Below are 25,817 nucleotides of genomic sequence, written 5' to 3'. Positions count from 1 at the left end.
CGCAATACCCACCAGTCGTTAGAAGAGTCCGCGACTTGTGATTTTAATTTATTTTATTCTTCTTCTCCCTTTACCCCATTCCACCCGCCGACCCCTCCTAGCTCTTCCACCCCGACCATCCTCCCACCCAAATTCTCTCCCAATTCCACCACCTCAAGCTCCAACCAACGGTCCAAGCCCCTCTCCTCCAACCCGACTCCAACTCCTTTCCACATTCCCTTGCCGCCGCCCCTCAATTGGATTCCCACCATCATGATTATTCCACACATCATCATGGCTCCCTAGATTGATTCAAGCAAGATAGGAAAGGTTTTCCATCATTTGAAATTCGAATTTGAAATTAAAAAAAAAATCTTAATTATCAAAGTTCCAAATAAGGAAAGTTTTTAAATTTTAATCCGATTTAATTTTAAATTAAAGAGTGTTGTTTATTCTCTTTCCTATGTGGCAAACCTCGTTTGGAAACTTATTCAACATACTCATCCTCCCCTCATGATGCCGCCGACCACCCATTAATGGGCTAAATCCTATTGCTTCCAACTTAGGCTCCATCCCACTTGAATTTGAATTCAAAATTCAAATTAAATCCCGCCAAATCACCTTAAATTTGAAAAAAATCTCAAATTTAATTCTCACTTGCAATTAATGTCGTGGTTGAATGTGGACACAATTTTTCCCTCCCTCTCTAGGCCGGCCCACTCCTCTCTCTCTCTCTCTCCAATTTCATTAAATGCTCCCAATTAAGACTCCTTAATCACCTCCCCATGCCGCCTCCCCTCTCCCCTCTCTCCCAATTTATCTCTTCCACTTTAATTCTCTCAATTTGAATTTGAATTCAAATTCAAATTCAACCCTCCAATTTCACTTAATATAAATTTAACTACACGGGCCACCTAAGCAACTTGCTGTCTTGCACTTTTGGAGATTACAGCTTGCTGTCCAGAAGACTTCCAGCACCCTACAGCTGATGTCCAGGGAATTTTGACAAAGATCAGGGGCTGTCCTGCTGTCCGGATACTCCCCCTGCTGTCCAGGCTTTCTATTGGAAGACTTCACCTTACATTGCAGCACCTTTCAGCCAATACCCTTGCTGCCCAGGAGATTTCGGCAAGTTGAGCTGCTGTCCTGCTCTCCAGGAACCCCTGTTTGCTGTCCTGAAAAGTCACAGCTGCTGTTCCAAGACTCCAACAGTTTTCTAGTGCTGATTCGCCATCCGGAAGGCTCTCATTTGCTGCCCAGAAGATCCACATGGTTGTCCACATGCATGACTTCTTCGAGGTCAGTCACCGGACTCCGGAATTTCTCCCTCGCACCTCAAATCAGATCTAAGAATGGACGACGGTGAACTCTTCCTAAATTTCCTATCTTCCTAGTCGCTCTCAATTATGGTTTAGTTGATTCGCATAGATAATGTTAATTCTCATCCTCTATAACCTAGTGAATTAGATAATTGAGTGAGTGGATTCTTATAGGAACTAAACTCATTGTTAGTTTAGGGATCATCGTTGAAAACCAATCATGTATGCAATGTTAGATTAAATTAACTGTTGTACGATCTTAACTCCTTTGTATGTGATTTAACCTAAGCTTGTCTTACCACTCTTTAATGTTATGTGAGAAATAATGGCTAGTGATATTAAGAATATTGCAAAAGATGTCATTGGAGTATCAAAAGGAAAAGCTCATAATAGTAAAAATAGTTTGTGGTGGAATCCAAATGTGCAAGAAAAGATTAAAAATAAGAAGTTTTGTTATAAAAATTAGTTTAATTTTAAAAATTATGATAATTAGGAAATTTATAAAGTGGCTCATAAGGATGCTAAGAAAGCAATATGCGATGCAAAGACATTAGCTTTTAGTGTTTGATTAGATACTAAAGAAGGAGAAAGATATATGTATAAGTTTGCCAAACAAAGAAATAAGAGTAGTAAGGATTTAGTTCAAGTGAAGTGTATTAAGGATGAAGATAAAAAAATACTTTTCTTAGAAGATGATATTCAACAAAGGTGGATGAGATATTTTGCTAAACTTTTTAATAAAGATTGTAAAAATAAGATTGACTATAGTGACCTTAGCACCCTAAATGAAAATAAAGATTTATGTTTTTATCAGCGTATTAGTAAAACTGAAATTAGAGAGGCTTTAAAGAAAATGAAGGGTGGAAAAGCTGTTGGATCTGATGATATTCCAATAAAGGTGTGAAAACTTTTTAATACTATTTTGAAGACTAAAAAGATGCCAGATGAGTGGAGAATGAGTGTGTTAATTCTTATTTTTAAGAATAAAGGTGATGCACAAGATTGTGCGAATTATAGAGGTATTAAGTTAATGTGTCATACTTTAAAACTATGGGAGCGAGTTATGGAGCATAGGCTGCGGCGTGATACTGATGTTTCTCAAAATTAATTTGGATTCATGCCGGGTAGGTCGACTATGGAAGCCATACATTTATTAAGAGGTTTGATGGAGAAATATAGAAAAAATAAGGAGGATCTACATATGATATTTATTGATTTAGAAAAAGCATATGATAAAGTTCCAAGAATTGCGTAAATAAAAAATTAAGGGTTTTAGCAGGAAAATAATAGCAATATTGTACCTTACAATAAAAACATCTAAATGATATATGAAAATAGTGGAAAATAAGAAAGTAGATGCAATAAAATAATGTCCCAAAGTACAAAATCACAAAATATTAGTTCAACAAAACTCCCAAAGTACAAAAAACATATAAAATGCAATCATATCCCATCACTAAATGGGTCTTCAAGTGAATCTTCTTCTCCAATTGTATCTATGAATGCCATGTCATCATCATCTTCAATATGACTCACTTTTCCCTTCCCTGTTCAATAAAAGAAAAGATCATTAGCATGTTAATTGCTCACTTGATATAAATGTAATGCAATAGCATATAAAAAGTTGTGGAATACCTTTACTTGATTGTTGTGCTGCAGAGCTAATGAATGTGTGTGGTGTGGTACTAGTGGATGTACCCACTTGATCTGCTTCGCCCCTCAATACATCCACATTTAGATCTTCTAGCTGTAAGTCTGATAATGGCAAATCTGCCTCATCATCTATGAACCACTCATTATCAGACGACACATCATCACACACCAACGGGTCCTCATCATCCTTCAACCCCTTATTCCTTAACCTCATATCTCTTAACCTCTTGTTGTGCATTATATATACGAGGGAGTTCATTCTGAGTGTAGATAGTCGATTTCTTCTCTTTGTTTGCACTTGACTATATGTACTCCAATTTAGCTCACACCTAGAAGAGGAACAAGTGAGGCCCAACACTCTTACAGCAAAATTCTGTAACTCAGGGGTGGAATCACCAAATTGGATCCACAATTCAACTGTTTTCAAGAAAAAATATAATCAAAATTCAGAAATGAATAAAGTGTCTTGCATTTACAAGGCGGCCGGACACTTCAACTTTGCCGGAGAGAGGAGGCGCCGGCGGGAGAGGCGGCGGGAAGGATGGCCGATTGTGCGGGACGCCTTCGGTTTCGCGAACAGAGAGCTGGAAGCGATTTTTTTCGGAAAAGAGGGAGACCGTGCGGGATGAAGGGAGGAAGAGGTTTCATTTTAAGTGGGTGGGGCTTATTCTGTGAGGCGTACGCCTCACCCAGAATTGCGCCTCTGAGGCGCACCTCAGTCCAGGTGAGGCGTACGCCTCAGCCAGGTGAAGAATTGCGTAAGCCTCGAGGCGTTTTTTGGTCAAATTGTGCAAAGGCGCGCCTTTAATTGCGCAATTTTAAAAAGAGGTAATAGACCTGGTGAGGGGATTGTGACTTTGGGCGATCAAGTCATTAATAAGAATACACGTTTTAGATATCTTGGATATATTGTTCAGAGTGATGGTAAAATAGATGGGGATAGTATCAGCAGAATTTAAGTTGGATGGTTGAAGTGGAGGAATGCATCTGGCTTGTTTTGTGATAGAAATATAGCCCTCAAACTTAAGGGAAAATTCTATAAGATGGTAGTGAGGCCTGCAATGCTTTATGGTGCCGAATGTTGGCCATTAAAAGAGAAGCATAATACTAAGTTAAGTGTGGTAGAGATGAGGATGCTCAGGTGGATGAGTGGCTTTACCCTTAGCGATAGGATACGAAATGAGCATATACATGAATAGGTTGGAGTAGCTCCAGTAGAAGATAAGATTAGAGAGAGTCGCCTTAGATGGTTTGGTCACATAAAACGGCGGCCTTTTGATGACCCGGTTAGGAGAGTAGAGGTATTAGATTTGACTTATGTTAAGAAAGGTAGGGGTAGACCTAAAAAAACTTGGTTAGAAAATATTGGGAATGACCTTTCTTTATTAGATTTTAACGAGAATTTGACTTTTAATAGGACACAATGGAGAAAAAGGATTCATGTAGCCGACCTCACGTAATGGGATAAAGGCTTGATGTTGTTGTTGTCTTACCACTCTTTGTGTTTTGTTTTGCCGTTCAAGATCAATATAAAGATATAATTATTGTGGTTTCTAAAATTAAGCGTGCAAACTCTCTAAGTTAATCATCCTTGCAAGTACGTTTCACATCCGAGGTTCTCTCATTTCCAAGATGGATTTGAGTCTCTTGATGATATGAGAATATTAGAAATTGCTAATCTTTCACTTAATGAACCTGAATTAGAAGCTATGATATTGATTGAAAATGTATAGAAGTTCAAAGGCAAACCACTGAAGAAGCTAATCATATCATTCCTTCTATTGAATAGTTGAAACTTCATGTGCTAGACAATTTATTTTTATGCTTTTGTTGTTGTACTTGACATTTTATACTTACTTTTATTTTGATATTATAAGCTACAAATGATGGACACAATGCCGAAAAAAGATTCATGTAGCTGACCTCATGTAGTGGGACAAAGGCTTGATGTTCTTGTTGTAAGCTACAAATGATGTTACTTTCATTTTTTTTGTAATTTAAAATATTATGCTTTGATTGCTTTCTTAATTTTTATGTATGATTTATAAATTATAATGTTGTGCCGCGCTGTACCCGTTTCCTGTATTTTTAAGAATTGACGTGTCCCGTATCCATATTGAGTTGTATCTGTGTTGCCGTATCCGTATCGGTGCAACATAGAAGTGCACGCTTACTGGTTGCTTAAAAAAGTGATGTTTGGGCGCATTTCACGAGGGCTAACACGCTTCCTGAAATACTTGTATGTTCTATGAGTCGTCATGTTTGAGTTGAGAGTTGCCTCCTGATGTTTATAGAAGTATTAAAATTATCTAGATTTAGTTAGTTGTGCATAAGTTGCATCATTGAAATGCCCATAATCTCATTTTTATCTTCAAATGGCCGTTGCATGTTATAATTTTTTTGTGTTTAAACATCATGAATTTGTTCATTTTGCTCGCATGCATTCTACTTTTTGTTCCACGTGATCCCAACAATGGCCACTTTTTCTATCCATAAATGGAGGGCTTTCTTGGCTTATTTTCACACCCACTTAAATTTCATTTTGCCAAGGAGTATTCGTTGGCCAGTTTTTGAATTCTTAAAGTCAACCCCAAATAATTAAGGATATGGCTATTGATGATGATGATAATACTAGTTCATATAGATTCTATAAATTAGGACAACTAAATTAATTAGGTGGAATGTTGAGGTTGCGTCAAACTTAAGTAAAATAAGCAGGTTGCACTAAACCCCAACTTGTAACTGGGCAAAATGCCTAAGTTCGTCCCATGCAAAATTCTTGGGTTGCACTAAAATTACATGGAATGCCAAGCTTGTTTTAAACTTAGGTTCAATGGGTATGATGTTTTGAATATTGGTGGAATTTTGGAGTTTCATCAAATTATCGCATGCAACCCAAATATTTTGCTTAGGCTGTATGCAGATAAAATTTTAGGTTGGACCAACTTCAAGAAATTAAGGGTTGTAAAAAGACGTGTATAATGCTATGTTTTATCAAACTTAAACAACTTAAGTGTTATGCAGAGCTTTATCTAGGGTCGATCTGGTTGACTAAAGGATTTTTTGTTGACCAAAGGTTTGTTTGGCCTTCTCCGGCATTAGCGTTGGCCTCATGGCAATTATATGTGGTCTTATATATAACATCTATTACCTTCAATCATGCGGTCTTATATATGTGTTTGTGAGTGTAAAATTGATGTGGTCATCTTAGAAGCCTAAATGATCAATTATTGATATGGCTTGCCAGGATCCCAAATGGAGTTCCTTTTTGAATCCCACTCAAGATTGTGTGAGTTGCAGGATCCCACCATAATTCTTGATATAGCATTCTTTGTGCGGTCCTGCATGGGATCTTGCTTTGACATGGGCATTATTAGCACTTGGATTCGTTAAACATGTGGGCTCCGAAAATTCGGCTTTGCCTTCCGCCCGCTGTATTTTTTCTTTTTCGGGAGAGTTTTAACGGAATTAAATTCCGGGGTAAATTTTGGGAAGACAGATGGGTTTGTAGATAAGACACTACCCAAAGATTTCGGCCTCATTTTCGAGGACTTTATGATCTGAGTTCTGGTTTTCTATAGGCGCAAGCCCCTATAGTTAATTACCCCTCCCTATAATGAGAGAGAACTTTTGATTAAGGCTAGTCGTCAATCAAATACGTAGAAACATGTGTTATCTGACATATAGTAGCAGCATGGGATTAGGATGATTGAGAAATGGTTGAGAATTTGAAGATTTGATATTTAAAATTGAAAATTTCACCACCTTGCACTTATAGTGGATGGTGGGGGGAATGGATGATGAGCCCGATCAAGATCCCATGGTTCCATCATCCCGGGCCATCGTGGACAGTGGTCTACTTAGTCAGAGGAGGTAGTCGACCCAACCAGACAGAAGGATCATTGTCGACAACCATGAGTTGCTTCGTCTAAGGGGACTTTGTAGACCTGGGGGTGAATGTTTGCCTAAGGGGATAAATTTGAATCCACCTTAGCTAACATAGGGCTTTGTGCCCTATCGATCATATCCTATTGATTCATGCCTCAAGGATTTGATTCCACTAAGTAACGTATTTGCTTTGGCCATAACAGGTATTTCGTGATGCCATTTGGCGGCAAAACCACTCGGTTCAGAGGGCCTCGAGTCACAACCGTTTATCCTACGGTGCCATTTGGCGGCAAAACTGTCGGTCAGAGGACACGTATCACATCCTTATTAGCAGGAGATTATTTGAGAATAGATTCTAGTAATATTTTCGACTAGACATTAGCTCTATGTGAGCTGAAGTAAATTTTAATTTGTCTATCCCAACAAACTGTTGCAGAGGGTGAATAAATTTTGCTTTAAGTAATTTGATGGATTATTTTAATTTTAAATATTTGGATTTTAGGATTTTTGGAATTTTTGTGTAGTTTGGATTTTTGTGGGTATTTGGGTGGAGCTTGGAAGGCATTTGAAAGTATTTGTGAACCCATCCAGTTGAGATAAACATTTAACACGACCATCATTGGGGTGTATTGGATCATTTATGTTTTTATATTAAACGTTGTCGACCCTATTAACTTGTCGATAGGGGATCGGGTTTCGTAGGTTTTATGCATTTATTAGTGAATTCTCATTGTTATAGGCCTTGAAGGTCTAATATGAACATATTAAGACAAATATACCAGTCGCCAACACCTTATATTTGTTTGATGATTCAAACCCTGTCGACTCTCATTGTTTAGCATAGAAGGATCATGCTTGAACTTGAATTCACTTACTGGCCCGCGCAGCATCCTTAGACGTCACATGTGTACTTATAACATGCTCGTCGGGGCCCATGCGGGTGTATGATTGTATTTGCCCACTTTTTGTGTATTTATATGTATACAAACTAAAGTGCGTGTGTGCGGATATTTTGAAAATATTTGTAATCGCCTTCTGTCTGCTTGCATAGATGTCGCGGATTCGGTGGCGTATTGTAGCAGCTTCTGGATTGAGTTGTTTGCTGCTTTGTACAGGTAGACTGTTGTGCACTACATGTTGCTTTCTATAGATGGATCATAGTACACTAACGAATCTGCTGCTTTCACCATTAGGTATTACTATCTACTATAATTCCCATGCATTCTTCTTATATATGGCATGTTAAGTGTATAGTGGGGTTCCTACAGAAGCTTGTAGGCACTTGCATTTGTCGCATTCCTTTCGTGTTTTGCTTGTTGATAACATCGTGGATGTATATCCATGTTCACCCTTTCATCGGTATTTGTATCCGGTACATATTCTTCAGGCAACTCCTTTGTTTGTATTGTTGGGAGCTTCTTCATGCTTAACCCGTGTTGTTTGTGACCGCTTATAGAAGTTTGAGATGTTGTTGCATTCATTCTCGCTCTTTCTTGTGTTTGTTGATTGGTGAATCACTGCATTTGTATATTGATCATTGCCGCTTGCAAATGATACGTTGTTGCATTCACCAGTATTCTCTTCGTGCATATTAGCTAGTGGGTTGTCGTGCTCCTCCTACATACATGTCGACCCCCTTCTCCTGCAAAGAATTTGCGCTTTTGCTAAATACCTTATTGGCAAGGATGTCTTTGCGGTCACTACGAACTTACTATCATCATTTGCAAGAGCTCAGTGCATTTATATATATCTAAGTGTATCGTCCGTTTGTAGACTATTACATTTGCTGCACATCACAGAAGATCAATGCATTTTCTTTTATATCAACCTTCATTTTTTGCGGGGAATTATACATTGCCATTCATTTGAATGTCCTCCAAAAGTTCCTTGCGCATTCTGTTGTCATTAAATTTCTAAGTTCAAGCTCTTTATGCTTGTAGGGAATAGGAAAATATGCTTGCCACGATGGTTACAAGTGATACGAACAATCACTGTAGGCTTTTTATGTTCACCATACCCATTATAGAGACGTTATTAGATCTCCAAATTTTGTTTATGAGTGTATCACTGCACTACTCATGGAGGAATCATTGCATGCACTTGAGAATCTTGCTCTCAGTTTACATTTGCATACTGTATGTGAGATCTCACAGTTCAACTTACAAGTTCCAAACTTGAGTTTCTTATGATCATCAATATTTACTCAAATAATTTGGAATTTTAATTAGCATTTGCATTTCATGTGATTCGTGTATTTGTTAAATCAAAGTTAGATTCCACGTGGTCCATGCAAGTCCAAGTCTGCGTTCAATGTAGACTCAAATCAAATCTTCACTTGAGTCTAAATCGTTCAAATCATGTTCAAATTATGCTTGATTAGTGTCCAAATTAGTCCCAAGTTAATGTTCAAGTTTGAGCTAGTCTTTTTGTAGTCCAAATCAAATTTAAGTCAATGCTCATTTTATTCAAGTTCAAGTTTTTATGATTATATTATGCATTCATTCAAATTCAAAAATTGATTCATTTCAATTTCATGTTCAATTCATGTTCAATCAAGTCCCCTGTTGTCCTTTATAGTTCAAGTCATTGTCTTTTTCAGACAAAATTTTGGCAGCCTCCTGGCATCTCCCCCGTTTAGGGAAAAAACCAAGAGGCAACCTTCCCCTCCACGCTACATATGCGTTTCAGGGAGATGTCCGTAGACACTGCGGTTGCATTTTTCTTCAATCCCTAAGACGTTACATGAGTGCTTAGGGGTCTTCTGTACCTCCTGAAAAGAGCACAGTCGTTTCCCCACGTATGAGTACTTATTTTTTGTTCCCCTCATGCTACATGAGCGCTCCGGGGATTACCCACCTCGTCGCGAGCACTGCACCGGTTTTCCTCCCCCCGTGCTACATGAGCGTGTAGGGAGGTTTGCCGGCTCGTCACATGCGTCGAGAGTAGGATTTTTAAGTTAGAAATTTTAAGGATAGGAGATGGAAGAGGCGGCTAGAGTTGGATCTGGATTCACTTGTGGTATGGGGGTCAGCGGGTCTAGGGCAGATCGGAGAGGAAGAATGGTGGGCTGGCTTCGATCTTAGAGGGAGGAGGTAAAGGTGTTTGGTCCTAGCTCCAGTTGCAAGCAGAGAATGGGAAGGGGAAGTTCGGTCGTGGCTCTGGAGGTCAGAAGGCTTGCAATATCTAGAGGAGTTCAGGTCGAGTAAAGGATCTCGGCGGTGGGATGCAAAGGAAATCAGCGTGAGGGAAGCCGCGAGGCAGAGCCTTCGTGTTACTTTTAACAATAGCGGGAGAAGAGTTGAGATAAAGTATGGGATCAAGGACTGCAAATGGCGCCGTTCGCACAGGGGATGGGCAAATACTGTAGATGCGGCTGATTCGACATGGTTTGGGCAGGATTTGTGTACAGGTAAATGATTTTTTTTTGTTTTCTTTTTTGATTTGCTGGCAGGGGTCAACAAAACACAATGATAAAAAATAGGTTACATCTTCATTATTAGCACTTGGATTCGTTAAACACAATGAAATTGTGATTTTGTTGTAAAAGAAGGATATGTTGCACAGTGCAAGTATATGTTCTTATTCATTTTTAAGATTGTATTTTATAGGAGCGAATAACTTTGTGAATGTTAAGCTTGTGTTTGTCAAGTTTGATTTAGCCTAAAATGTTTTTTTAAGGAAGCTCGCTAGAGAGAATGTTCTTTCAATAGTAATAATTCTCCGTTCTAGAGGTATGATTGATTATTTAATAATATGCTGTCTTCTTTATTGGGCGGCAAATGAGAGTTCCCTGTTGAAGAAAGTGCAATTAAGCTTGTAGTCAGATTGTTTCATCATAAATCATTTTTACTTGGTTGTTTCCAGATAATTAAGTGTTATGTAACTCAAAGATTGAAATATATGTTTTGAATATTGTTAATTTGTGATTATAAGTTATGATGAACTTACTATGCTAGCTAATTTCCTTAGGTTTGGTCCAAGGGAAAGCAAGAAAGCAATGCTGTATAGTGATGTTGGTCGTTTAAATTGCCATGTGACCTATACAACTTTTTCCACTCCTATACGTGGCCAGGTTTATACTGTTATCCTCGTGAATTACATAACTAATGTGAAATATATAATTTTGTTTCATGTGCTGCCCATATGTTTAGTAATGTAGTGCTCGCATGAATTTATTCTAGGGGTTTGAACATAAAGAATATTCATCAATGCTTCACAAGGCATTAGAGGGTGCTATCATGCTGGAAACTTTCCCAAAGACCACCGTTGATATTTTTGCACTGGTACTGGAGTCTGGTGGTGGTAGGTTGAGTACTAGGTTCTGAAAATTTTGAATTTGAAAAATTTTATGCTGATTTTTAATTTACTTTCTACGAAATTATTAACCTATCAAATGTGAAAACACTGGTTTTAGATTTCTGAATGTTTTCTTTTCTTGTTTCTTAAATAGCTAACTATGCGTTTTATCGTGTTAAGATTTTCTGCTTGCCAAGCGCACTGGAATGCCCAATTAGACACTTACTTGTTCCAACTAACATAAGGACTTGTTCAACGTCTCTTTTTAAAATTTGTCAATTAATCATGACCAGCTCTGTGAAATTTGAGTTCCACTTGTGGCGCATCTTGAAATATTGAAATCTAAAGTTCCAATCCATTAAATCCATCTTCTCTAGGGTGAATTTGGGATAATGGCAAGCACCCTGCAAATCCCAAACATTGAGCTCATAAGCTGGCAGCTATCCCTATTTTTTTTGGCTGGCAGCTATCCTGACTGCAGTTTATTGTGGAAGAAGTAGCTGTGCCCTGGCTGCAAAGCAGCACAACTGTGGGATTCTTGGTGAGCTATGCCAAATTCATCTAATCTCATTTAATAGTTAATTTCATGAGATTGTGAAAGCGCTTGATGGTAATGTCTTATTGCAGACTCTTTTTTTTTCCTCATTAACACTCTACACCTTCCATTCCGGTTTGTAGTTATTGGCAGGTTTCTCTGGTGGCCTTGCCAAATTCACCTAGTCACTTTGACTCATTAATTTCATGTGATAGTGAAAGCGGTTGATGGTAATGGTTTATTGCATACAAATTTTTTTATTACTTACATGTTTTAGCACCCTCCACCACCCATTCTGGATTTGTAGTTATTCTAGATTGTCGTATTCTTAGAGGAACTGATCTATTTCAGAACCCACTCTTGCAAGTTCTGTAAAATTTTTCATTTATCTCGTAAGAACTGAATTTTCTGCAAAATACCCTTGAACTCTGGGCAAAAGATACAGGGTACTTTATAATGTCCTATTTTTTGGGGAATTACCTGATCTAGTATCAACTCTTGCAAGTTATTCTCATTTTATTAATATTTTTGCAAGCAATGAATTTTCTGCAAAACAATCTTTATGCTTGGATAAAATAAATTGATGAATTTTTACCTTCGTTTTTGTGATAGCTGCACTCTTGTTTGGGATTAGACTTTAAGGGCTGATTATTTTCGTTGTTTAATCGTTTATTGGAGCATTGTTATGCGGTTTTATAATCAAGCACCTCCTCCTTTAGGTTACCACTTTATTCACCAGGAGTATAATTTTTGTTTTCTTGCACAAAAGGAAAATTGGGCCATCTTCATGTTTTATTTTTGTAGGTGATCTTCCTGTCATTATAAGCTGCGCAAGCCTTGCTATTGCTGATGCTGGAATCATGATGTATGACCTTGTGTCTGCTGTTTCACTGGTATGTTGAATTTTAGCATGCATGAATTCTCCTTGAAAGACCTTCAAATAATTCACTTATTACAGTCTCCAGCAGTTATTCACTTTGACGTAGAAAATACACAAAATGAATAATTTTTAAGAGCGCATAAGATCAATTTTATTCAACAATTATCAACATCACATCTATAAAGATAAATATTTTAATTTATAGACTAGGGAAAGATATGTCCAAAAGCCAAAAGGAGAAGGGGGTGTTCAACATTGGGGAAGGGGTAAAAAATCAATGGTGTGAGTTTTGAAGAGTAAGATGTGGAGTTGGAAAATTTTTGTTAGTTTTAAAGGGAAAAAATAATAAAAGAAAGATAATTCTTAGGAATAATGATGAGTTTTCCTTTAAATGGGTGTGAGAAAGAGGGAGGAATGTTCATCACATGAAGGTTGATATAATTTCAAAATATGAGGCGATTAAGTCAAATGGCGATGTGGTAGTTAAAATGTATTGGCGATCAATGCATGGTTAATAGGGACCAAAATTGATAAATGAGGTAGGCTAATGCAAGCAAATAGCTAAACTTGTTCAAGATAAAGTCCACAAACACTTGATATATGAATTGACTTATGACATCACTTACACAACTCAAGGTTCAAATGCAGGAAATGATCCAAAATAATCAAATCCCAAAATAAAGCAAGACTCAAAAGACTCGACAACACTAGAGCTCAAAAGAAAAATACATAAGAAATAAATTCCTTTCTACATCTGTGCCATATTAAAAGGCTATAAATTTCTTTCTACATCCTCCTCCCTTGCTTTGAATGATTTAACACTATTTAACAAAGCTCCAAAATATAACAAGAAGATGGGACACGGTTTTCACAATTGTTTTAAGTCATCCATGAATACACTACGCTGGTTAATAAAACTCATGGACTTCATCTTTCATGAGATCTCATGCATTGACTCAACATGGTGACAGTGTCAGTGATGAAGTCGTAATCACTAGTGCTTCTTGCAACTTAATACTTGATCTACTGGTAGAGCTACACACATTATTGAAAGAAACATGATCAGAGTATTAAGTTTGCCACATTGAAAACTGGAGATGTACCAATATCAATTTGAATATCAACTTTGTAAGCACTCACTTAACTTACAAATTATATTTTACAAGTCTTGCTTGTCTAGCATTCAGCGTTGTAGGAATTATTGTAGGTAACTTTATATCTCTTATTCCTTTCACACTATATCTCCCTCTCAAAAATCAACATATTGCCTCTGTATACTAATACTGGATATCATAATAATCAGCTCAAGCATAATTAAGGGTTTTTTTGCCCATTCATTTCATTATTGTATTCCTACATATAATGAAAACAAAAAAAGAAGGCATGCTCCCATGATTTGGTGACTTGGTGGCGCATTCATGCTGATGAGATTAGTTAGAATGGAATGTATTGATAGATTTTGTTATTTGGAGTAGGCGGCCGTTCAGTGTAATTATTTCTCTTTAGAAATAATATTTTTCTCTGATTATTGCAGGCATTATTGTGCATAAATACCCATCGGGTGAATAAACAATATAAGCTTTTTACCACTTATCATTTTTTATACGGTATAGGGTCATCTTATCAACTTTTCTTTCTCCTCTAATTCATTCTTATTCTTCTCATCATGTTTGATTTATTGGACTTCACTTCCAAAGAGTTGATCATTATTAATGATAAAAACCAGACTAATTCTATCAGATAATAGTTCTAGGGGCAACAAATCTTGCATCGTTTGAATGAAAAAGAAACTGTCTTAAGTGGTCTCAAAAATTGTGAAGACCTCTCTGAAAGGAAATGAAAAATCCATCCTCTTTATTGTTGACTATTCAATACAATGAAGGTTGTTGGTTAGAATTAAATGACCACCAAGGGCTCAAGCTGAAATATAGTGTTGATGTTGTTCTAAAATAATATGTAGAAAGAGAAAGGATTGTTGAATTTCTTGTAGGACTCGATGTTGAATTTCACCAAATTTGTATTCAAATTTTGAGTAGATAAAACCTACTATACCTAAATGAGGTTTTCTTGCGTATATGAATCAAAGAAGGAAGAAGGATGAAAATGCTTGACACCTCAAAATCTGAATGTCAGCCTGACAATCACATAAACTCAAGGTAAAATATTTATTGCCATTGAATCTTTCCAAAAATAATGATAATCCTTTTTCTAAAGAAACCTATGGTGCAGTTATAGTAAGATAAAGGGGAATAAACCCCCATAGGAAATTCCAAGGTTATGGTGGAAACAAAAAAAGCCAATCAAAAGGGCATGCTTATCCCATTAAACCAGGAGGGCTAACTTAGGAGAATTGACAAGCTCAATAATCTCCTCAACTCTCTAGAATAGCCTTATGGAAATTCCCTTTAGCTTAAAATGGTGTGAATTCTAACTTTTCTACTTTTGATATGTCAAATATTTTTCCTAAAACCAAAATACTAGATCTAGAAGCAATTGATAATATGGAAAATCTTGTTAATATTTTTCAAACCTACTAACATTGTCCTAATAGGCTAATATTAAAACATTAAAAGTAGCTGATGGATCCCTAACAACTATTGCAAGTATAAGGGATATTTCTATTTCTCGCATATTTACTCTCAACAATTTGCTACATCTTCCTAAATTTGCAGTAAAGTTTTTTCTTTGATCATAAAATCATCAAAGATAACAATTGTTGGGTAATATTGTTCACTAATCATTATGTATTTAAAGATTTCACTATGGGGAAATCGATTGGGCAAGCTAGAGAAATGGATGGTTTATATGTATTTGAAGATAATAACGACTTAACCCTTTTAAATGATGACATCATTTGGGACCATCATTATAGATTAGGGCATCCCTCATTTAAAATCATAAAACATATATTTTCTTCTCCTTTCGTAAATATTAACATTGAAAACTTTCATAGCGAGATTTGTGAGATTGCTAAATATCATATTACTTCCTTTCTTGAAAGTGAATCTAGATTCTCTATTCCTTTCATAAAAAGTCACTTTGATATTTGGAGATTTTTAAAAATTTCTAATATTTATGTAACTAACGAATTTGTTACATTAATTGATGATTGCACCTAGATGATATGAGTACTTATTATCTAACAAGCATTTGATGCCATTCATATCCTTCTTATCGTTGTTGCTATGATAAAAAACAATTAAGACTAATAATCATACTTTATCTTTTTTTCTTAACAAAGAGTTATTATTCACCAATCCTTCCGTTATGACACCGACAATAGATTTGGTAGAACAAATCAACTTCTTCTGAAAGTCACTAGGACTCTTCTATACCAAAATCAAGTTCTCTAAGGATGTTGGGGAGAAGCTATCGTAATCTATCGTAATTTTCATATATTTAATTAATGGAATACTCTAAAAAATATTTGATTTCAAGTCTACTAAATTATGTTGTTGAAAAATTTTCCACAAATAATATTTTCTCAAAATTTCCAACAAAATTTTTTGTTGTCATATGTTCGCATCAATAAGCAACATCGAGGTAAGCTTAATCCTAGACACTGATGTGCATTTTTTTTTAAGATATTCATATTCTTGAAAAAAATGTAAATGTTATTATCCAACCATAAAAAGTTCTTCATTTTAAAATATATCACTTTTAATATATATATATATATATATTCACTCAACTCGTCTTTATGGGTGAACAACCAATGGAAGAAAGTTTGATAAAAAAATTCCTTCTTGTTTAGGGATGGTTAAGATAAATTTATGTGTATCATCCACCAGCCTTGGTATGCCACTTGAAAAAGGTATTATAAGGTCTTACAAATTCCTAAGAGCATGATTTGGTAGATTTATAAAAGTCATGTGTGAAATAGGATATAAATGAAGCCAAAGAAATCCTACACTCTTTATAAAATAATCTATTGACACGAAAATTTTAGGCCAAATTTTATAAAGAAGTATGATAATAATCAAAATCTGTAAAATGAGCATGAATTAATAAAAATTTGAATAGGAGCAAATACGCTGAATTAAATGGTGCATTCTAAAATGCGCTGAATAATTTGGCACAGTGAGAATACATAATTTAATTTGACGTATTATACTCACGTGTAGAGAGAGAAAGGGGGAGATAGAGAGACAAGTGAGAGAGGGAGAGAGATGACAGTTGATAGCGGAGAGAGAGAGAGGTTGATAGCAGGGGAGAGAGAGAGGATAGTCAAATATTTAAATTAATATTTTAACTATTTTTAAATGTTAATTAGTTTAAAAAATACAACATTCAATATTTATTATTAAAAGTCATTTATTTAATAATTTAAACTAAATATATATAAAACTTTATAAGTTTTAGTTAAATATAATGATTTATAAAAAAATTAATTAAATATTTAATTTACTAAATATTATATTTAAATAATAAAATTTATGTAATATTATTAAATATATAAAAAAATAAAATTTTAATAAGAAAAAATTAGTTGAATAAATAAATATTTAAAAATCATTTAAAATAATAGTTAAATATCTTAAAATTTATCTCTATGCGCCGTGATCTCTCTCCCCCCTCTCCGCTGCCACCTCTCTCTCCGCTGTCAACTGTCATCTCTCTCCTCCCTCTCTCACATGTCTCTACGCGTGAGTATAATATGCCAAACTAAATGGCGTATTCTCACTGCGCCAAATTATTTGGTGCATTTTAGAATGCGTCATTTAATTTAGCGTATTTGCTCCTATTTAAAATTTCATTAATCCATGCGCTTTTCACTAATTTTGATTATTATCATCTTCTTTATAAAATTTGGCCAAAATTTTAATTCTTAATGTATGTTTGTGATATTATTTATTATAGCCGTTCATGCGATGATAAGGTAAGGAAATCATAAAAAAAAATATGGCGTAGAATTTGAAATGAAATAACTCAGGATATACAAATATTTTTTGGGATATACAAATGTTTTTTGGGAGGGAAATAAAAATAACTAATTGCAAGCCATGTGAAACTCGAATTGAACCAAGTCAGAAATTAGACAAAAATGAAGTAGGAATAGAAGTAGACACTGGATAATATCAAAGATTAATTGGGAAACTAATATATTTTCCCCAAACCCATCCTGACATTGCTTCTGCAGTAAGTCCCATGAATCAATTTATGTATAAATCAAAAGAATCTCACATTCAAGTTATTTTTAGAGTTCTCAAGTGTCTAAAATCAAATTCTATTAAGGGGTTCCTCTTTAAAAATGTGAAACTCTATAAAGGGATGGTTATACTGATGATTATGTAAGATCACCTGTGGATAAAAGATTTTATTCAGGATATTGCACACGCTACTTAGATGAAATCTAGTAACATGAAGAGAAAGAAACAACCTATTATTTTAAGGTCAAGTATTGAATATGAATTCTAAGCAATCATCCACAATATTTGTAGACCTCCATGGATTAAAATTATACTAGAAGATTTAAAAAATTAAATATGAATGATCTATGATGATACACTTCAACAATAAATCTAGCATCAACATTTTTTCAAAATCCCGTATGATATGATCAAACCAAACATTTGGAAGTGGAGAAGCATTTCATAATTAACAAATTGGAGAGTGGGTTAATTTGTACTTCATATGTTCCTACATGTAATCAAATGGCCAGCATATTCACAAAAAAATCTTTATAATCCCACTTTTAAACATATTCTTATTGATCTTCGTATATATTCCACGATCAATTCAAGAACATGCGATGAGAATGACGGTTGACTAATATGATGTTGTGCGAAGCAGGTTTGAAATGCCTTACTGCGATCAAAGTCATTCAAATTTTATCTATTCACAAAATGGGATGTATTTACGCATTCAGAACATCAAAGAAACACCATACATGCTTGACTCAATCAAACAACATTGAAACTGACAATTTATGGATGCGATGTTCAACGAAATAATTCAAATATTATTCATTTTTGAAACATATCTTGCTATATTCGTAACGTTGAAATTATCTAGAAAGGATACTAATATTTGCCTGGCTTGCAGCATGAATTGGAACATGAAATTTTGCCCTCGCATGAGGCGATGATATGCATTTTGAAACCTATGAGGAATGAGCATGCAATGATTTATGATGCAAAATGTTGGCCATTAAAAGAGAAGCATAAAATTAAGCCAAATATTATAGAGATGAGGATGCTCAGGTGGATGAGTGGCTTTACTCTTGGAGACAAAATGTGAATAATATATACTTAAAAAGATTGGATTAGCTCCAATGCAAGATAAGATTAGGTAGAGTCGTCTTATATAGTTTGGTCACATAAAACACCTGCCTTCTGATGACCTTATTAGGATATATGTTGACCCCTATTCTGAAATGCACACAAAAGGAGCAAAATAGGCGAAGTAAGCGATGCGCGTATTGGCGCGGTGCGTCAATTAAAGGGCCAAATGACCTCTGATTGCCAAACAAACTGCGCCGTTGCAATCAGGATGTTGAATTCGCCACCGACAATTGAAAACGAGGCACGACATTGCCCGAATGAAGTTTGATCGCAAAATGGATTTCGCCGTTGCGTTCGGAGCATTGTCTAACTTCAAGCCGCACCCTACTCTTCATGGCTCCCCAAGACTCCCGACCTTCGATTTGCCACAAGTAGCCGCAAGCCACACATTTGAACTTCCCAAATTGTAGAAGCATTCCGATCAACACAGCCACTCGGTCTCCCTTACACTGAACATACAGGGTAAGCCCTCTCTCCCCCTCTCTTTAAATTTGTTTATATTTTTATTAATATTAAGATTAATATTAATCTTAATATTATTGCTAATATTATGATTAATAATAATGGATTTTGTTATTGTTAGTAATAATAATAATTATGATAAAAATATTATTAATATTATTATTATTATAAAAAAGGGAAAAATGAGGAAGACGTTTTTGTGATTTTTGTCATCGTCACCGTCCCGACATCGCCGTCGTCGACATGATCGAAAAGGTATAACCCAAAACCCTATCCTCGGCGCTTGCAGCTCGGCTAGCATGCGTGCTTTTTTTAGTGCGGTGGGAGGGAACTCGTCTCATTGCTTGTGTCGAGGTAGGTAAGCCTTATGCGTGCTTTTCTTAGCGCTTCGGGAAAGAATCAAGTACCCGTTTGTGAGATTCAGTGCATGCAGCGAAAGAATTGTGCATTTTCAAATAGGTATCCTGGAAGACCCATAAACGTCTTTCTTGGTGTGGTGGGATTGAAGATTATGGCCGTGATGTCATCTGACACTGACTGTGAACATCTTTCTTGACGTGGCGGGAAGGCTAAGACTCATCAAATTCCCCCTAAATAGTGGAGATGTCGGGGTGTTGCTGACATTCAGACTAAAGATGCACAAAATTTAAATGAATAGTAGGGGACTTAATTCAAGCTAAATACAAAACACGCATATAGAACAACATGGAACTGGACCCTAAAATTTTAAATGCGCAATTAAATTGAAAATGCAAATATTGAATAACAGGGAACTTGTGATAGATGAAATTCCAAACACTACGTACTTGCAAGCAATGATCGAATATTCAATGCGCAGCACTCACATCAGCAATTCCCTACAAGCAGGAAATATAGTTATGCACTGAATGACGACTAGCAAGCCTACATTTGTAAAGAGTGTAGTCCATTCAACAATCAACGTCAACATACAAATGGACACATTAACTCGTCAACCAATAAGTGCAAATGCCCTCACAATCAATGACGATGAAATATTTAGCAGTTGCATAAACTCATTACAGATAAGTAGGGGTAAAAGTGAGCCGAGTCGGCTCAAGTTCGACTTGTTTACGGGCTCGCGAGTCGAGCTTATCGAGCTCACGAGTCGAGCTTGAGCTTGAGTTCAAGCTCATTTAGTAAACGAGCTCGAGTTCGAGCTTGAGTCGGCTCAACTCGTGAGCCGGCTCGAATAAATATTAATATTTTTAAAACAATTTTATTTTATTTATTAAATTTAAACATTAAAAAAATAATAATAACCACCTACGTTTTATTTAAATAGTAAACATTTTTTTAAAAAAATTTTGACTAAGTTTTAAAAATCCCTTATAAGTTTTAAAATTCCCGCCCATGGCTCGTGAGCCGGCTCAAGCTCGTTTACAATGGGACGAGCTCGAGTTTGAGCTCGCTTTCCAACTGACGAGCCAAGCTCGATAAGGCCTAAACTCAACTCGTTTACACCTCTATAGATAAGCACACTAATTCGCCTGCAGACAACAATATTGGGGACCATTTTATAAGTGACATCAGAAGAATCACAATGAATGCAAACACCTGCAATACTAGAATACTTGTGATGTACATAACACTCCATCCACCAGCAAATATACACGAGACAACCACCTATGAACATAAAGCCAGTATGCGATGAATGTAGCAATTTGTCAGCTAACATGCATGAAGAGATAGGTGAGGAATGCAATAACCTGATAATCAAGATGTGTGCCAGGAGTCTAGAATATATAGTTCACATGCAATCAATGTATCCTGGTCGCAAAGAGGCACAATAGTTGCCTTGCGGGCAATTTGCAAAAGACAGCTGCACAATGATTCACCCATAGTCACATATGAAGAACACAACATGACCGGAGATGAAGAAGTGAATGTTATAGTGAAGATAAACTGCTTTTCACCAGCAACTGTTAGTTGGTAGACAAGTGTATTTACACGCTTATGAGCAATGACTGTGGATGTAGCAGCTTGCTAGCTAACAAGATGGACGATTATACTCTTTACATGACACCTACAAACAATGATGATAGATGTGCTACAAGTATGGTAGATCTCTTGCAAGCAAAGGTGATCGACATGTAACAAATTTAATAATCTCTCTATGATCGATGACATCTATCTGATAGATGCATGCAATAGTTCCTAGGAATATTGGAAGATATATAAGCAAATACAACAACTCGCCAATCCATATACAGGGAGAAACAAATGATGAATGCAACTCAACTGGTAGCTTATATTGGCATGCTGACGCACAATGCTTGCTCGTAAATGATAATATTCCTTGCAAATGTCCACAAGCAGCGATTATAAGAGATATCCTGCATGGATGTTGAGTCCCCTGTGAGCATTGATACACATGCAATGTGATATTTGCGAGCATGGACTGAAGATCGTAGCGAATACAGGAGTACTACAGCATATGCAAGCACATATGAACTGTTGTGGAAAACTTTTGCAGCTAACAACCACATTGAGAAGAAACACACTCATTGTACATTGGACATGGAGGTTTTGTCGATTAAGTACAACTAAGTCCTCCAATTGACAACTCTAGAGACCCTGATAGTGACAGTTGGGATAAAGGAAACTTGGCGTAAGAAGAAAGCTCGACGATGTATTACTAAAGGAAGGTCCTAACTACGACACTAAGCATACAAATTTGAATGATTCTGTAGAGTCAAAGAATGAACAGTTGAAGAAAAAAATGTCTTATTCTATCATCTCTTCAGAAATACTGAGATTTTTTTTTTGGGAAATGCCGTATTATTTGAATAAAGGATAGATACCTAAAGATCAAGCTTCACAACCTAATATCCTACACATGCACTGCAAAATGTTGCAGTTATAGATTGGAGAAAGATGCTCTTGATTGCCATGTCGAGGACTATAAGAGAAGCTTCCACATCCCATATGCATATTAGATGCTGGAATGTTGTAGGGATATTGAAAACTATTCGGTGTTTTATCCTGTTCATGCTTTGAGGAGAATACCTTGTGATGAATTGAAGATGAGGAGAGCCAACAACACATCAGCCGAGCCTTTGGTATCATTAGATTATGACACCTCATCTATCACAAAATGATCTTATGTAACTTGGATGTCCTCGTATGGTCTAAGAAAAGGTTAGATAATTCGTTGATTTGATATCTCGAAGAACGAGAAGATAAAGCTTGCATCAGAACAATGATATATCTCATGGCTATTCTAAATGCAATGCCACAATTCACTTGTACACAAAAGTAGGGAATCACTGAAGCACAACGTCGCATCACCAGATTTGCAACACTTGTGCAAGCATACAAAAGACGTCTACAAGCTTTTAAATGTATTGTTGCACACCTTCAAACGATAGTTATCCACGTAATTGGTAGTGCTAAATATTTTAAAATGCCACCGTACATGCATTACAACAGATATAATAATTCATGCAAAATACCCCTCTCATGCATTAAAATGCGTATTCATATGCATCCCATAATATGCGTGCATCTGTGATATGAAGAGGGTTTCATTCCAACATGCCATTAACATTGCAATCACAATTCAAAATGACATCCTGCGTGTATTTGTAGGATGCAGAGGTTTTCATTCAAGTATGTCATTTGACATTACAATTACATTTTAAAGTGACCCTCTGCATACATTTGTAGGATGCAAAGAGTTTCATTCAAGCATGTCATTCAATGTTGCATTTACATGCAGATATACCATACATCCGTAGTCGAGTGCCCTCCTGCATGTATTTGTTAGATGCAAATGATTTCATTCAAGTAATATCATGCAATATTCTATCTACATGCAATATACGAATGCAAAATAGAAAGTGCATAGGCCAATATACGGGACATATGCAGATGCGTTGTATACATCCATTACATACATATAACAACCATATAAATGCTTCATGCAAAATGCATGTAATAGTTTATACCCGCATGGGCCCCATTGAGCGTATTGTAGGTACACACGTGACGTCTGAGGATACTGCGCGTGGGTTAAGAAATGAATTTAGATACGAACCCGATTCTCAGTTAGTAAATTGACAGAATCAATAAGATTTAATCAACAAAAGATGTAACAACCTATGAAAACCCCGATGATGACCGTGTTGACAAAAAAATCTCAACTAGAGGGCATCATAAACATTTGTAATGTCTCCCAAATTCCCATAAAAATCCAAAAAATTGAAATAATCATCCAAGATCAGGACATTTAAAATTAAAATTAATCATCAAATGCTTAAAGCAAAAGTACCTATTCACCTTCCACAACAGTTTGCTGAGGTGGACAAATCTGAAAAATTTTAACTCACAAATTGCTAATGTCTAGTCAAAAATATCACTAGGATTTATTCTCAATCCGTCTCTTCTTGCTAATAGGATGTGACACGTGTCCTATAACCGGTGGTTTCGTTGCCAAATGACACCACACCGGTGGTTTTGTCGCTAAATGACATTGTAGGTAAACGGTTATGACCAGAACCCTATTACGGTCATGGTCAAAGCACATATGTTCTCCAATGACATTAAATCATTGAGCAATGAATCATTAAGATATAATCGATAGGGCACAAAGCCCTCTATCAGCTATGGTAGATTCAATATGTTCCCATAGACAAATGTTCATCCCAGGTCTATAAGGTTCCCTTCGACGTGCAAACCATTGCTGTCGATAAGGATTCTTCTATCAGGTAGGGTCAACTACCTCCTTTGACTTAGTAGACCCAGGACCGCGATAGCTAGGGACAATGGAACCATGAGAGCTTGATCGGGCTCATCATCATTCCCCCTATCATTTGCTTTAAGTGCAAGGTGGTCAATTTTTAATTTTAAATATTAAATTTTCAAAAAACTAAACCTAGGTCGCTATTATACGCTAGATACTCTGTATTTGTTTGATGACTAGCCTTAATCGAAAGTTCTCTCTCGTTATTGGGAGGGGATAATTAACTATAGGAGCTTGCACCTATAGGAAACTAGAACTCAGATCATAAAATCCTCACAAAATGAGGACGAAATATCTGGGCAATGTCTTATTTAAAACCAATTTGCCTTTTGAAAATTTATCTCATAACCTACTTGTTAAAATTCTCCTCGACGACCCAATGAAAAGGAAAGAGAGAGGGGTCCGCGGAGTGGCCGGGGCCTGAATTTTCGGAATTCATAGGAGCGTAGATGTTTTAGATTTGTCCTATGTTAATAAAGATAGAGGTAGACCTAGACTTGCCTATAAAGTATTAGAAATGTTATTTTTTATTAGATTTAAATGAGAATTTGACTTTTAACATGACACAATGGAGAAAAAAGATTCTTGTTGCCGACCCCTGGGATAAAGACTTGTTATTGCTGCTATTGTTATATGCTAAAGTGAATTCCTATAGAGAGCTCGAGCTAAAGATTAATCAAGAGGCTCTTCATAGTTTTAAACAACGTATTGCTGATAATGACCTTACTAAGGCTTCTTGGCTCCAAATGAACTTAACTTGAGATTCATAAGGTTGCCCTTAATATTTTCATTCTCCAATTGCATTAGCATGTTGCATCAAAATAGTGCAAACTTCAATCCAAAATCACTTATTATCAGGACCACGAGCACTAAACTTGCTCGGGACATGAACCTCAAGGATGTTGTCCATTGTTGTGTTTTGTGGAGTGAAGTGCATGGTCCTTCCAGCTGATTATATGCTCTTGACAACACTAGGTTCATTATCTCTCGCTCATAAATTGTTGAACGCAAAGATAGTAGTGCATTTACTCATGTCTATTCTTTAATTTCCCCTTGGTTTGTTACTTTAACAAGAAAATTATAAAAACAAGAAAATTATAAATTATATCTTTAGAGTTCTTCAGAGAGTCACGATACCTACAAACATATTTCATAACACATTATACTCCTTATTTTTTCTTATATTGTATATTAATCCATTATGTCTTAGTTTTTTAATGTTATCAGACGGTATCATATTTTGCAACACCATGTGTTGTGATAATGATTGTTTGTCAATCATGCTTGTTATATTGATAAATATTTTTGCCCTTTACTCTATGCAATGAATATGCTTCTTCATCTAGCTAGCCGCATCTTCCCGTTCTTGTGCACTGGGTTTTATCTAGTACATTATGATTTAGTGTAGCTTGACCTTGATAGCTTGTGACAGTTGTGGCAAAACCCCTTTTACGTAGATGTTTCTGTTAACGCATTGCCGGATTTTCCTTTGGTAAATTAGTATAAAGAGGAGAGAATGATGATGTAACTTGTTAATTATGGGATAAATAACAGAATTGCCGAAAATAATGCAGAATCAATATGAATATTTCTAAAACAAATTCAAGGTTATATTGTTGCATAAAGTCGCCGTGGAGGCCACGTGGAAGTGACGTTAGTGTACGTACTTTATATCATCAAAACCCTTCAAAATGGACAAAAATGATGGACAAACAAAAGGTTTTAGGTTCTACTCATTGATTTTTCATAAACCATGGAT

The 25,817-nt window shown here is 36.0% G+C and overlaps 1 protein-coding gene across 3 annotated transcripts in view; it reads left to right on the top strand.

The window, feature by feature from the left end:
- LOC110108611 (exosome complex component RRP41-like) overlaps nucleotides 1–25,817 on the top strand; it is a 43,770-nt gene that overhangs the window by 16,674 nt on the left and 1,279 nt on the right. For all 3 annotated transcript variants that reach the window (XM_020839315.2, XM_020839314.2, XM_028692378.1), the window contains 3 exons: nucleotides 10,809–10,911; nucleotides 11,021–11,141; nucleotides 12,475–12,563. In XM_020839315.2, the coding sequence (XP_020694974.1) occupies nucleotides 10,809–10,911; nucleotides 11,021–11,141; nucleotides 12,475–12,563 (313 nt within the window). The remainder of the gene's footprint in view (nucleotides 1–10,808; nucleotides 10,912–11,020; nucleotides 11,142–12,474; nucleotides 12,564–25,817) is intronic.

Source organism: Dendrobium catenatum, unplaced genomic scaffold (assembly GCF_001605985.2).
Source record: "Dendrobium catenatum unplaced genomic scaffold, ASM160598v2 original_scaffold_185271, whole genome shotgun sequence".
NCBI classification, from domain to species: domain Eukaryota; kingdom Viridiplantae; phylum Streptophyta; class Magnoliopsida; order Asparagales; family Orchidaceae; genus Dendrobium; species Dendrobium catenatum.
Note: the sequence above shows the minus strand (reverse complement) of the source record. Positions and strands in the feature narration are given on the sequence as shown.